Below are 15,733 nucleotides of genomic sequence, written 5' to 3'. Positions count from 1 at the left end.
TCTGCTTGAAAACTTCAGAAGTCAGGGCTCTTCCCAAAAAGACACGCCCCTCGTGCACCTCTTGACCAATAGGAGCCCTTTGAGTTGCTTCCTTCTGGGGTCTTCCCAAAGTGGGAAAGACACGCCCACCACGAACCTCCTGACCAATAGGAGCCCTTCGAACGCCTCCTACACTCTTAATGGGCTCTTCCAAAGTGGGAAAGACACGCCCTCTGCTCACCTCTTGACCAATAGGAGCCCTTCGAATGCCTTCCTTCTGCTCAGGAGGAAAACCCGCTTCAGAAGACAGGAGCTCTAACCCAAGTGTGTAGGACACGCCCCCTCCGCACCTCCTGACCAATAGGAGCTCTTCGAACGCTTTCCTTCTGCACCCTTCAGAAGATAGGGGCTCTTCCCAAAATGGGCAGGACACGCCCCCCGCGCACCTCTTGGCCAATAGGAGCCCTTCTTGTCTTGGAGGCGGAAAGGGCGCCGTGGCTTCACGTCAGAAGACAAGGGTGGATCCCAAAATGGGCAGGACACGCCCCCGCGCGCCTCCTGGCCAATAGCAGCGCTTCTTTAGAAGCAAAACACAAATTAGAGGAGGGGCTTTATTCTTTTCATCCAATAGATTCGCAGAATGGCCTCAAGGCTTGAACTAATGGCGGAAGGCTTCTGCAGGTAGACACACTCCCCCAAGCGGGGATAACAAGCACTTTCATCCAATGCTGCTGTGCTATATAGAGACTCTAGGTGTCTCTGCATTGTATTTTGACCCCAATTGAACTAGCATGGCTCAGTGCTTTGGAATCAATGGGAGCTTCAGTTTGACAAGGCCTTGAGCCTACAAGTCCCATCATTCCATAGCACTGAATCATGGCAGTTAAAATGGTATCAAACTGCATATACTTTCTATACCAGGCTGGGCTAACTTGGGCCCTCCAGGTGTTTTGGACTTCAACTCCCACAATTCCTAACAGCCTGCCGGCTGTTAGGAATTGTGGGAGTTGAAGTCCAAAACACCTGGAGGACCCAAGTTAGCTCTCGCCTGGTGTAGATGCTTGCCAGGAAAAAAAGCTATCAAAAAACCCCTGCCTGATGTTTTCCACTCAGTGATCACAAGAGGGCACTGTTTCCTTGTCTAGTTTGTAACAATATATAAAAAGAATCTCATGATTTGTCAAAAGTGACCGAAAATTAGGAGTGTTCATTGCTGTTTTGAGTATTCATTTGTTGTTTTGGTTTATTTGTTTGCTAGCTGTCCCCTGCCACGCATTGCTGTGGCCCAGTCTGGTGATCTGGAAAATTAAGTATTGAGAAACTGTAGATTTCTAATATATGTGATTTCTTTATGCTTGTAGGTAAACAGTACTTCTTGTTGATGTGGAGATTGTCAGGTTTGCCTACTCTGGAATATGCAACATATAATTGTCCTTCTTTAGCGGTCCCTTTCAAATCTATGATACTATGTCCCTCTGTGTGTGAAACATATATCTATATCTATGGCTGGATGGCTCTTTGTCAGGAGGGCTTTGATTAAGTTCTCTTGCCCTGGTGAAGGGAGTTGGATTGGATGGCCTTAAGTATTTTCTGTTGGTCATGAGGGTTCTGTGTGGGAAAACTGCCCCAATTCTGTCTTGGTGGAGTTCAGAATGGTCTTTCATTGTAGGTGAACTATAAATCCCAGTAACTACAACTCCCAAATGTCAAGGTCTATTTCCCCCAAACTCCATCTGTGTTCATATTTGGGCATATGGAATATTCGTGCCAAGTTTGGTCCAGATCCATCATTGTTTGTGTCCACAGTGCTCTCGGGATGTAGGTGAACTACAACTCCCAAATTCAAGGTCAATGCCCACCAAAGTCTTCTAGTGTTCTCTGTTGGTTATGGGAGTCCTGTGTGACACATTTGGTTCAATGCCATCATTGGTGGAGTTCAGAATGCTCTTTGATTGTAGGCGAACTATAAATCCCAGCAACTACAACTCCCAAATGACGAACTCAATTTTTTTGAGTGAAGGACATACATTGGGTTGTTAGGTGTATGCTGTTTAAATTTGGTGTCAATTCCCCCAGTGGTTTTTGAGTTCTGTTAATCCCACAAACAAACATTACATTTTTATTTATACAGATCAGAAAAATACTTGCTTGGTCTGCTGGGTTTGTATAAAATGTACAGTTTTAACAATGCCTTGTGGAGAAAAAGTTTCAGAACTCCATAAGAATACTAACATCATTAAAGCCAGCCAAGGGTGTTGACGTAAAATATTGCAAAGATCCCTCATGCATCCTCTTGTGCAACTGTTGAAACTGGGGCCTGCCATATAATCTCGATTTTTTTTAGATTATCAAAGCAGGTAATCCACATTATATGATTTGAACTGGATTATATTTACTTACTTACTTACTTACTTACTATATTAATATACCACCCCTCTCAGCCCAGAGGCGACTCGGAGCAGTTCACAAATTGGCAAGAATTCGATGCCTCAACAATTATAGGAAATAAAAACAATCAAGAAATTCTGTTTAAAACAATAGCATATGATATAAAAATATAAAAACCGTACAACGCCTTAAAACATTACCGTGAGCATCTCCATGTCAAATCGTGATCAAGTAGTACTAAGGTGGAACTACAAAATGGAGGTTGGGGAAGCTACCAGTACTCATGGGATAGGGGGCAGTATGGGGTTAGGGAGGGGCTTGGCAAGGGTGGCGGGTGGTGATTGGATGTTTGGGTGGCAGGGGATGATTGGATGTTTATTAAACTGCACCACAACTTTGAACCAATGGGCGGTCCTAAACCGAACCCCTTTGACTGTATAAAAAGGCCACATGGCTTGAGGCCTGGGTCGTTTCCACCAGGCGCCATGTTGCGTAGGAGGCGACCCAGGCAGCTGCTTGACTTCTAAGTAAACTGCTTTCTTGAAAGAACCTGACTGCCTGTCTTGTTGTTCCTGCGCCCGCCGATTTGCAGCCTAGGAAAGAGATCATCCACTTCATTTTTGGTGACCCCGACGTGATTACTTTGAAGGGCCGATAACAACAAGGCAGGCCCTGTTGGCAGGCCGATTGCTGGTCCGGGACCGGGACTGGAGGCAACCACCGTGAGCCGAGAAGAAGGGGGCCCCCGACCGCTGCATAACCGGTTGCGGTGCTTCCCTCTTTGGGCCGGGCCCGAACCAGGACAATCGCAGTCGAAAAGTTCGCAAGAAACCAGTCCAGGGAGGATCCAGGTGGAAAGTCCAGGGGCAGAGGTTGTTCCGATGTCTTCAGAAATCTGGCAAGTATAGTGGTCAAGTTAGACACTAGGGAACACACACATAGGGCCAGTACCGGGGGAAAAGGAAGGGTGATCACTAAGTTTCCCTGAGGGAGGGAAAAGGGAGGAAGGACTGAAAACCTTGCGGTTCCTGACGTATGCCGTTGAGTGTCCGGGTGCTCAGGCCAAGGTAGAAGGTCCGCGTAGGAACCATGGGTGGGGGAGGTTCAAAAAAGGACACCCCATTAGGATGCATGTTGAGGAATTTTGACAAATTTGTGGCGGCTTCAAGTCAGGCCGATCCAGAGGATTTTAAGGACTATAGGTTGAGGAATTTATGCACTAATGAGTGGCCGACTTTTCCATTTGGGTGGCCAGAAGAAGGAACTTGGGATATAAAAAAGATTAGGCAGGTTGAGGCCTATTGTGCTGAACATCATCCGGATCAGCTCATCTACATAGATGCGTGGGATACTGTAGTGACTCAGAATCCGGACTGGGTGCAGCAGTGTAAGAAGCTTAGGTGTATGGCTATACGCAAAAAGGGAGGCCGAAAACCAGCCAAGATCTTGGAGGCAGATACAGAAGAAGAATGGCCCCAGGCGGTTCGAAGGAGGATCCCGGCGGGACTTCCAGGTCCTCCACCTCCACCTACGGCCCCTCCGGCGGCCCACAACTTGTCCCCAGGACAGTCAGTAGTTGCAGAATTTGATCCCCTTGCTCCGCCAAATATGGGTCCGCCGCCTTTGCCACCTTATGATAGCACTCCCTTGAGGCCTACTCCATCTGGGCCTCATGGGGACCTCTCTAAAGAATTGCAGAAGTATGTGAATCGGAGACTGCCTAGTGATGCAAGCCCGGCTCTTACACGAGCAAGGGAGGCTTTGAAAAAAGGAATAGGCGCAGATATGCCTATTGGGGACTTATTGGGAGAATTCCTGATAAGGGAAGTCTATGCCTTAGGACAAAATGACGCAGTCCAATCCCTCTTTCAGGTGGTCCCATTTACTAGCAGTGATCTCCTGAATTGGAAGAATTCCACACCTCCTTACTCAGAACAGCCGATGGCAATGGCAAATCTCTTAGAGACAATAATGTCCACCCATAATCCCACTTGGAAGGACTGCAAACAACTTTTGCAGGTCCTCTTCACTAACGAAGAAAGGAGGCAGATTTTAAATCAGGCAAGCCTAATTGCCCAAGAGGTAGAGGGGAGGCCGGCCGCTACTGACGTGGCCGAATGGGGACGTCAGCAGTTTCCCCAAGAGGTAGACCCGCAGTGGAACTACCAGGAGGTAGCACATCGCCAGAGGTTGAGTGTTTTCCAGGGGATTTTGGTGAAGGCCGTAAGGCGAGGGCCCCCGAGACCAGCCAACGTTTTAAAAATTCAGGGGATACGCCAGGAGAAGTCTGAATCGCCCACAGCATTTCTTGAAAGGTTAGAAGAAGCATATAGAAAGTACAGTCCATACAATCTGGACGACGATAATGGGAAACGTGCGATACAACAGTCATTCATTACTCAGGCAGCGGATGACATTAGAAGGAAGATACAGAAACAGCCAGGGTTCATAGGTAAATCTATGACTGAACTCCTGGCCATAGCGGACCAAGTCTATATGGCCAGAGATCAAGTCGAGGAGGAGAAAAGAAAGAAGGACAGGAAAGAAGGGTACAAGGTTTTGGTTAATATGATGGAGAAGCCTGAGGCGCCCAGGGGGCGGGGGCGTGGGAGAGGCAGAGTACGGTTGGACTGGAACCAGTGTGCCAGATGTAAGAAATATGGGCACTGGAAGGGACAATGCAGGGGACAGGAGGTAGAGGGACCAGTCCAGAAGGATATGGGGGGTCAAGGAAGAGGTAGAGGGAATGGTCGAGGAAGGGGACGCGGAAGCTACGTCCCATTCCCCAGGAAGGAGATAGCAGCCGCCATAGTCTCAGAAGAGAATCAGTGGGTGGACATGGAGGAAGAGGAGGAGGAATGAAGCGGCCAGGCTCTTGTACTGCTGGATCCCGGGGAGCCGATGGTCAAGGTTAAAATCGGGAACCAGCAATTGGACTTTCTTGTAGATACTGGGGCAGAACGGACAGTGGTGAACCAAATGGTGAGCCCCCCCCACAGATTACACCACTCGAGTGGTGGGTCTTTCTGGAAAGATGCAGAGGTGTCCGTTTCTGCAGGAAAGGACCTGTAACCTAGCAGGTCATGAAGTAAAGCATAGACTGTTGTACCACCCAGATTGCCCAGTGTCCCTATTGGGAAGGGACATTTTGAGTAAGCTCCAAGCGCAGATTCAGTTTTTAGAAGGGGGCCAGATGGAATTGACTTTGCCAATGGAAGAGGAATGGAGACTGATGGTTGCAAAGGAGGGGAACCCCGGAGGCGGCTCCAGTATACCAGAGTGGCCATGGGATAGGACCCCAGCGGTCTGGGCCGAGGACGAGAGGGGGAAGAGAAGACGCATTCAAATGGACCCCGGGGTGCCAGGAGGCGTTCGAGAGACTGAAGGAGGCTTTGATGACTTCGCCGGCCCTCGGACTGCCAGATGTGGAAAAACCCTTTGTCCTATTCGTCTCTGAAAAGGATGGAGTGGCTATGGGTGTCCTTACACAGAAATTAGGATCTTGGCAGCGGCCGGTAGCATATTTGTCTAAGCAGTTAGATACAGTGGCCCAAGGGTTGCCCCCTTGCCTAAGGGCAGTGGCGGCAACCGTCGACTTGATCAAGGAAGCTAGTAAACTGACCGTAGGACAGCCGCTGACCGTAAGGGTACCACACCATGTTAAGGCATTACTAGATACAAAGGGACCTCGATGGCTCACGAATGAGAGATTGACTAAGTATGAGGGGGTCCTGTGTAATAATCCAATGGTGACCCTTGAAACCTGTGCCTCCCTAAACCCGGCCACCCTGTTACCTGTCCCAGGGGATGAAACAACTCACCAGTGCACTCAAGTGATGGAACAGGTATATTCCAGCCGGCCAGACTTAAAGGATGTGCCGTTGTCTAAAGTAGACTTGACCCTATACACTGATGGTAGCAGCTTCATTGAGAGTGGTGAGAGGCGAGCAGGATATGCTGTTGTCCAGGAGGGAGGGGAGGTCCTGGAAGCAGAGCCTCTACCTCCGGGGACCTCAGCTCAAAAAGCGGAGCTTGTGGCCTTGACCCGAGCTCTACAGTTGGCGAAAGGAAAGCGGGTCAATGTCTACACAGATTCCAAGTATGCATTCACCACACTGCATGCCCACGGGGCATTGTACAAGGAGCGGGGACTCCTAACGTCGGCTGGAAAGGGCGTAAAGTATGCGGGTGAGATTGTAGCTCTCCTGGAGGCGGCCTGGGATCCGGATCGGGTAGCGGTGATGCACTGTAAGGGCCACCAAAGAGGGGAAGATGCGGTCACAAGAGGAAATCGCCAGGCGGATTTGGCCGCAAAGGAAGCCGCTCGGCAGGGTACTGTACAAGGAAGGGTGGCAGTATGTAGAACCGATACTTCCCCTTTAGAAAGATTTCAATACACAAAGGAGGAGGAGGAGTGGGCTCTCACAGAAGGAGGACAATGGGAAGATTCAGTGATCGTGATGCCAGATCACCGTGTCTATGTTCCTAAAAACATGGCATGGCACATAGTACAACAGGCACATCATACCACACACTTAGGAAAAGGTGCCCTAGCGAAACTCCTCGAGAGACAGCTATACATCAACGGGCTACACAGTCTGTCCAGGGCAGCCGCCATGAGATGTTGGACATGTGCCAAAAACAATCCAAGAGAAGGACCCCTGCAACCTCCTGGGATCCAGCATACTGGGGGAACCCCTTTCGAGGCACTGGTTGTTGACTTTACGGAGATGTCCTCTCATCGGGGGCTCCGATACCTGCTGGTGTTTGTAGATACTTATACCGGGTGGGTAGAGGCCTACCCCACCCGAACTGAAAAGACTGTCGAGGTGTCCAGGGCCCTCCTAAGAGACATTATTCCTCGATTTGGAATACCCCTGCAGATTGGCTCAGATAATGGCCCAGCTTTTGTCCATAAAACCATACAGGGATTGGCCGTCCTGTTAGGAACAAAGTGGAAATTGCATTGCGCGTATAGACCTCAATCATCAGCTAAGGTTGAAAGGATGAATAGGACTTTAAAGTCAGCAATTTCCAAAATTTGCCAAGAGACTGGGCTACAATGGCCAGTCGCCCTGCCAATGGCATTGCTAACAGTCAGGTGTACTCCGCACCGGAGGACAGGACTGTCTCCTTATGAAAGGCTGTATGGGAGACCTCCACTCAATTTGAGAAACATTTTAATGCAAGGGACAGAGGCCCATGTAGTAGGAGAAGAGCAAACGGAGGGACAGTTACGAGCTTTGGGAAAGAAATTGGAAAAGTTAGCTCAATATGTTGCAGATCTCCATCCTCCTTATCCTACCACACCTCTGCATTGTTTTTCACCAGGTGATGAGATTTTAGTAAAGGAATGGAAGATTGACCCTTTGGGGCCAAAGTGGAGAGGGCCATATATGGTGATATTGTCAACCCCAACCGCAGTAAAAGTTAGGGAGATTAAACCCTGGATTCATTATACCCGCATAAAGCAAGCCCCACCTACGTGGAGGGTAGGAGGAACCGATCCGAGTGGATTAAGACTCAGGATTGTCCGGCAACACCCTAAGGGGAGAACAAGGCCATGAAGCTGACCCCTTCGGGAACAACAGAACGCCGTTGGTCAAGTATGTCCCAGCGTGGCCCACCGAAAGCATTCTCCTGGAGTTGGTGGAAAAATGTCCTCATGGGAAGGAGGGAGACTAGAGGGCCGGTGGGACGGAGAACGGTGTTTGGGTTTATAGTGTTGTTTAGCATGTTTGCACCGACCCTTGGGAATTGGTTTACTCTTCATGCCAGCGAAATGTTCAAGGTACATGGGAAAAATGTGACACTGATTTATGAGCACCCCCGGAGGGTGGGGGATTTTGCCTTTCTCCCTGATGTGTTTAATGAATCCCAACCAGTCTTGGACGACTTATACCGAATAAACAATAATCAGCCCCCAGGGCTATTTACTAATATTTCCAATAGGGCGGGAAACGATAGGAGTACACTGATTAGATTCCGAAAAGCCACCAGAGGGTTGTGTTTCTGTTTTGGCACAAAAGAAAAACAACCAAGGTTTGCCAGGGGGATACAAAGGATTTTTGATGAAATGGGGAACTATAGTGCCTGTAGAGATCGTTTCTTTCTCCATGGTACATACAATTACTCATACCTTAATGACACTAATAATCTCTCGGATTTTCTAAATGAGTCCGAATGGAAAGAGATATATCCAAATTTTCAATACACTTCCCAAGTAAGAATCTTTCCGGACCCTATAAATGTATGGTGGATAAGAGATCCCAACTTATGGTTTTTCTTTGATAAATGGGCTACTAAATACCATCCTGGGAAATATCAGTGTGCCGGCATTGGATACCTGACTTTCCCAGTGCGGGTTCTACACCTCACAGGAAAGATATCCACCGGACCCCGAGCACGGAAAAAGAGGACAACTTACCAAACAGGGCCCCTAGGGGCAGGGTGCTCGGACGAGGTTATAATAGGACAAGGTTTGTCCTACTCAGAGGGGGCAAGGGTGATTGGAGGATTACTCACTGGGACTCTGACGCTCGGGTCCTATCCAGGGATCATCTCTCAGGAAAATAGGAGGAGTATTTTAGGCCTCACCTGTAGATTGGAGAAGAGTGTGAACGCCACTGGGGAGATTGTAAGGGCCTTACAGACTGAGGTTGAAGAGTTAAGTCAGATGATTATGCAGCAAAAGGTAGCTCTAGACTATTTGCTGGCTGCAAAATGAGGTTTCTGTAAGATGGTGGGGCCCCAGTGCATAGTTAGATTCCATAACCTGAACTCTACCATTAAGGATGATCTTGAAACATTACACAACTTAATAAATGACAATGTAAAAGAAGATCTGGGATGGTCCCCCTTCTCGTGGTTAACCGATTGGTTGCCCTCAGGAACATGGATAAAAGAAATATTGATGATTTTTATGCTAGGCTTGTTTGTATTTTTCATTGTACTATGTTGTTCTCCCATAGTCATGCAAATGTGTATCAAGTATATGGTTCAGACCCCAACAGTGGAAAAAGTTACTATGCTTCAACCCAGTAAGACTTGGAGGGATCCATAAAATGTTTATATTGTTTTACTCAAATGATAATGTCATTTTCACATTTGTAGAATTGTTAAGACGGTTATTTGATGTTTTGTTTGGAGGATAATGACCACTGGTCTAATAGGATGGTCTGCTGGGAGCTTTTCCAATTTCCCTAGACAATTGGACTTTCGAGGTCGGACGGGTTTTGGGAACACCAAAAAAAAAAAAAATGGGGGAATAAGGTGGAACTACAAAATGGAGGTTGGGGAAGCTACCAGTACTCATGGGATAGGGGGCAGTATGGGGTTAGGGAGGGGCTTGGCAAGGGTGGCGGGTGGTGATTGGATGTTTGGGTGGCAGGGGATGATTGGATGTTTATTAAACTGCACCACAACTTTGAACCAATGGGCGGTCCTAAACCGAACCCCTTTGACTGTATAAAAAGGCCACATGGCTTGAGGCCTGGGTCGTTTCCACCAGGCCACTTCAGTACCATAATTCCATTTAGCAAAACCGTATTTGGGAAGGCCTGCTCAAAAAGCCAGATTTTCACCTTTTTTCGAAAAGTCAGGAGGGAGCTGATCTTATATCTCTAGGCAGGGCGTTCCACAGTCGAGGGGCTACCACTGAGAAGGCCCTGTCTCTCGTCCCTGCCAGGCGCACCTGTGAAGAATGTGGGAGCGAGAGCAGGGCCTCCCCAGAAGATCTTAATGTCCTAGATAGTTCATAAGGAGAGATACGTTTGGATAGGTAAGTTGGACCGAAACCGTGTAGGGCTTTATGGGCTAAAGCCAGCACTTTGAATTGCTTCAGGAAGCAAACAGGCAGCCAGTGATATATGTCTACACTGCCATATAATCCAGTTCAAAACAGATAACGTGGATTTTATATGGCAGTACAGAAGGGGCCTGTGTCTATAACCTACAGATCATGCTTTCTCCCATTATTGCAGAAACCAGTACAGGAATACTGATAGGCCAAATTATATGACTGAAATAATGAAAGTAGCTATGATAGACACAGCTTGAAACTGGGTTGCTGTGAGTTTCCTAGGCTGTGTGGCCACATTCCAGAAGCATTCTCTCCTGACATTTTGCCCACATCTATGAAATGTATTCTCAGAGGTTGTGATGTCTATTGGAATCTAGGCAAGTGAGATTTATATATCTGTGGAATGTGCAGGGTAGGATAAATAACTCTTGTCTGCTTGAGGCAAGTGTGAATGTTGCAATTGGCCGCCTCAGGACGCAGCCACGCTTTAAAGCTGTTAGGCCATTCAATGCCAATCAAGGTGGCCAATTGCAACATTTACACTTGCCTCAAATAGACAAAAGTCCTTTCTCCCACCCCAGACATCATTCTATAGATCATTCACTTGCCTAGTTTCCAACAGACCTCACAACCTTTGAGAATGCCTACCATAGATATGGGCAAAACGTCAGGAGAGAATGCTTCTGGAACATGGCCATACAGCCCGGAAAACTCACAGCAACCCAGTGATTACAGCCATGAAAGCCTTCGACAACACAGCTTGAAACCTTCCATATTTCCTTAATCATCGTGTTTGGCATTTCCCCTCTTCTTCTGCCCAGTGTTTTAGAAAGAAATACAGGTTGAATTATTTCATAATGTTGTGGTTTATTTCCTATCTGGCTGCTGTGCTCTGCATTGCAATTTTTCAATATATATGTTGATTTAGAAACTGATTTTGATAATACTTTCGGTTTTTGTTACTTATTAGTCATCTTGAGCAACTTTTTAAAAGCAGAAGATCTGAGTAAAAAATATCTTTAGTAAAATAACAATAAATCCTCCATTTGTGCTTTTGAACTGTTTTCTTTTTCTTTTGCAAGGTGGAGGCATGCTGCCACTCTTTCGCAAGATGTTTCAATGCAATTGCATAATAGGCTGCAGGGTTGCTTGGTACAGTTCCTGCTCTCTCTTTTCAGCAATACAAAAAGAAGTCTAGAAGCAACATATTTCAAGCTGGGCCCAGCCCTGCATCCTCAAAGTGCTCTCAGTCTGAAAGAGGTTATTTCTGTCTGGATAACCCTTTCCCAGGCATGTAGCCGGGGGGGGGGGGGGGCCTCGGGGGGCTTCAGCCCCCCCCCCCCCGAAATTTTCATGGTGGTTATGTTTATTCATATCATGATCTGATCACCATACTCAATATATCCCATATGCATGGGGGTATTGGGGTAATGATACAAAAGGTTTGCTACGCTAGACCCTCTTTCACTCAGACTCAGCCCCCCCCCCGAAACTCAGCCCCCCTCGAAATCCCCCCTGAAAAAAAATTCAGCCCCCCCCCCCCCCCCCCGAAACGAAATCCTGGCTACGGGCCTGCCCTTTCCCTTTGGCCAGATAGCAGTCCTTTAAGGGAAAAGGCAGCCTCTCTCTGGTCTGCCTGTTTCCTTTGAGAGTTGAGCCGATCCAGCTGTGTCCAGATAACAGTATTCCACCAAGGGCTGGGTCTGCCTTCTTTCAGGATAACATTGTTATTATCTTGGCCTTATTTCGGCATTACACAATAGAGTCTGAAGATTACCATTACGTCTGTCTGATGTCCATCGAAACAAGCTATCAGCCCATTTCCTCCCTGTTTCTCTGGAGCCTTGGGTACCCACACTGCTGATAACTCAACCTGTCTCTGCTTCTGATCTGGTATAACTTGAGCTTGGGAAAGTTGCTTTTTGAAAATACCCATCCATGAACCCACAGTGAGAATGGCCAGCGCCCATACTGGCTGAGGAATTGTCGGAGTTGGAATTACTAAAAGCAATTTGTCAACTCTGAGTATAACTCACCTAGGGTTCACCTACACCAGGCATGGGCAAACTTTGGCCTTCTATGTGGTGTAATGTAGAAATAAACCACATTAGCCCACACACTGCCTTGCCAGAGAAAGAAAATATGCCACACAGATGAACAGTACAGAGCAAGTAGTTTACTCTTCTTTGTTCAGAACAACGTATGTACAATGTGGTCAGTTGCATCAACTCACATAATGTCCTTTTATGAGAGATTTAAAATGGTCTTTCTTTGTTCGTGTGGATAAACTCTTTCAGCAGCTCATGAAGGAAGAGCACACTCCAAACTCTGTCTCTCTCTGCTTCACTAAGCACCTGCATAGCTTGAACCTGAACAAAAATGTAACAGTAACCAAAAGTCCCAGGCTGAGCCATCTCCCCTCATGAAGCCGACCAAACAGCTTCATTTATTTATTTACTTACAGTATTTTATATTCTGCCCTTCTCACCTTGCAGGGGACTCAGGGCAGATTACAATGTACATATACCTGGCAAATATTCAGTGCCATAGACACACAACATATATAGACAGAAGGTCAGAGGCTATTTAACATTCCAACTTTTTCTGGCCATCAGGGTTGCCGTTGCTTCACCGTCCATCCGTGACACCAATGAAGTACTTCCTCATTGCCCGCATTCTTGCTGGAGATTTTTATGGCCTCGTATATTAGTTAAATTAGTCTCCCCACATAAGTGGTACCTAAACGCTTTGGTTACATCCCGTTTAGACTACTGCAACGCTCTCTACGTGGGGTTGCCTCTGAAGACTGCCCGGAAGCTGCAGCAAGTACAACGTGCAGCAGCCAGATTACTAACTGGTGCTGGGTACAGGGAGCACACCACTCCGCTGTTACACCAGCTCCACTGGCTGCCAATTAGCTTCCGAGCACAATTCAAAGTGCTGGTGTTAACCTATAAAGCCCTAAACGACTCCGGCCCGGTTTACCTCTCCGAACGTATTCTCCCCTACGAACCATCAAGATTACTAAGATCGTCTGGAGGGGCCCTGCTCTCAGTCCCACCGGTCTCACAAGCGCGGCTGGTGGGGACGAGGGACAGGGCTTTCTCAGTGGTGGCCCCGCGACTCTGGAACTCTCTCCCGCCAAAGGTTAGAACCACCCCAACAATCCTGATATTCAGGAAACAGGTGAAGTTGTGGTTATGGAGACAGCCTTTCGAAGAATGAGACAATGATTTGGATGGAAGACGGTGTATATTCGATGTTAGTATGACAACTGACCACTGTAGTTTTAAATATATGTGCTTTTTAAATGTTTTATTGTAATGTGTATTTTGATATTTTACCGATTGTATGTGTTTTTATGGTTGGAAACCGGGCTGATCCCTCTTATGAGGTGAGAAGCTCGGTATATAAAACTTTGAAATAAATAAATAAATAAATAAATAAATTTCCTACTTGACAGATGCAACTGTCTTTCGGGATGCAAAGGTCAACAACAAGCTACACAAAATTGGTTGGAAGCTCACTCCAACCCAGGCTGGCTTCGAACTCATGACCTTTTGGTCAGTAGTGATCTTAATGCAGCTGACTCCCAGCCAGCTGTGCCACAGTCTTATTTTATGCATCTTATTTTACAGTTGACAACACATACTAGTTGATTTCTTGCATGCTCCAGTACTTCAGGTGTTTTTGGACTTCAACTCCCACAATTCCTAACAGCCTACCAACTGTTAGGAATTGTAGGAGTTGAAGTCCAAAACACCTGGAGGGCCGAAGTTTGCCTGTGCCTGATCTACATGGTAGAATTAATACACTTTGACACCAGTGTAACTGCCACGGCTCAATGCTATGGAATCATAGGAATTGTAGTTCTACACAATCTTTAGCCTTCTCTGCCAAGGAGTGTGGGTGCCTCTCCAAACTGTACATTCCAGGATTCCATAGCATTGAGCCATGACACTTTATTAATATTATTATTTATTTATTTTTACCCCGCCTTTCTCCCCATGGTGACTCAAGGCAGCTAACAACTTAAAGTGTTGTCAAACTGCATTAATTCTATGGTGTAGATGCAGCCCTAGTTTCTCTATGAAGTAAGAACAATTTTTCAGTGTAGTCTTGTGAGTTAAGCCAGCTTTCTTGTCTGGATAATGTTAATCATTTCATGCATATGATCCCCTCCATGCCCATTTAATCCCTGTGCAGTTTCTGACAATGGTCAAACTGTGCACTGAGCCAGCTTTTTATATGTCGCAACCTTTAAGATTAAAGACTCTTTCCCCAGAATTTGATAGTTAGGGTCTGACCTGTATTACAACTTTGTCTAAAAACTGGAGAAATCAATTTAGCCTTTTCCTATACTATGAAAAAGGTAATATGCTCAATATCGACAACAACAGGCTTTTCTGTGTTGTCACAATTTAATAGTTGTATCATTCAAAGTATTATAGTGTTGAAATTTCACATAAATTGCAGATTAGGGAGCAATATTTTACATTGGTTCCGATCCTTCCTGGAGGATTGGACTAGATTGTGGTGCTTGGCAGACTCCTGTTCAACTCCCTTGCCTGTGGCCTGTGGGGTCCCTCAAGGTTCATTTCTGTCCCCCATGCTGGTTAACATTTAGATGAAACCGCTGGAAGAGATCATCCAGAGTTTTGGAATTCGGGTGTCAAATTTATGCTGGTGACAGCCAACTCTATTTCTCCTTTCCACCCAAAGCCAAGGATGCCATCCTGGTCCTAAACCAGTGCCTGTCATCAGTAATCGATTGGATGAGGGCTAACAAGTTGAAATTAAATCCAGACAAAACAGAGGTATTCCTGGTCAATCAGAAGGCAGATTAGGGTATGGGATTACAGCCTGTGTTAAATGGTGTCACAATCCTCCTGAAGATGCAGGTCCGCAGTCTGGGGGTACTCCTGGACTCATTGCTGACCCTGGAGCCTCTGGTGTCACCGGTGGCCAGGAGTGCCTTCGCACAGGTAAAACTTGTGTGACATCTGTGCCCATACCATGAGACGCCAGATCTTGCCATGGTAATTCATGCCTTAGTTACATCTCATTTGGATTATTTCAATACTCTCCATGTGGGGCGGCCTTTGAAGGCAGTTCTGAAGCTTCAACTAGTTCAGAGATCAACAGCCAGGTTACTCACTGGAGAGCCACATAGGGAGAGAACTACTCCCCTGTTGTGACAGCTCCACTGACTGCCGGTCCATTTCCAGGCTAAATACAAAGTGCTGGTTATGACCTATAAATCCCTAAATGGTTTGGGCACAGGCTATTTAACTAATTAGCATCTCCACATATAGGAGCCCTCAGTGGTGCAATGGGTTAAACCCTTATGCCGGCAGGACTGAAGACTGAAAGGTCTCAGGTTCAAATTCAAGGAGAGTGTGGATGAGGTCCCTCTGTCTTCTCCAGCTCCCCATGTGGGGACATGAGGGAAGCCTCCCACAAGGATGGTAAAACATCAAAACATCCGGTCATCCCCTGGGCAACGTCCTTGCAGACGGCCAATTCTCTCACACCAGAAGCAACTTGCAGTTTCTCAAGTTGCTC

General features: G+C 46.9%; 1 protein-coding gene across 1 annotated transcript; it reads left to right on the top strand.

Moving 5' to 3' along the window:
- The first annotated feature begins 5,102 nt into the window (after nt 1-5,102).
- On the top strand, nt 5,103-10,425 carry LOC137096558 (uncharacterized). The gene is made up of 2 exons (XM_067466228.1): nt 5,103-7,309; nt 10,350-10,425. The coding sequence occupies exons 1-2, from the start codon at nt 5,763-5,765 to the stop codon at nt 10,423-10,425; spliced, it is 1,623 nt and encodes a 540-aa protein (XP_067322329.1). The 5' UTR covers nt 5,103-5,762.
- The last annotated feature ends 5,308 nt before the right edge of the window (nt 10,426-15,733 follow it).

Source organism: Anolis sagrei, chromosome 3, assembly GCF_037176765.1.
Source record: "Anolis sagrei isolate rAnoSag1 chromosome 3, rAnoSag1.mat, whole genome shotgun sequence".
Classification (NCBI taxonomy): Eukaryota; Metazoa; Chordata; class Lepidosauria; order Squamata; family Dactyloidae; genus Anolis; species Anolis sagrei.
Note: the sequence above shows the minus strand (reverse complement) of the source record. Positions and strands in the feature narration are given on the sequence as shown.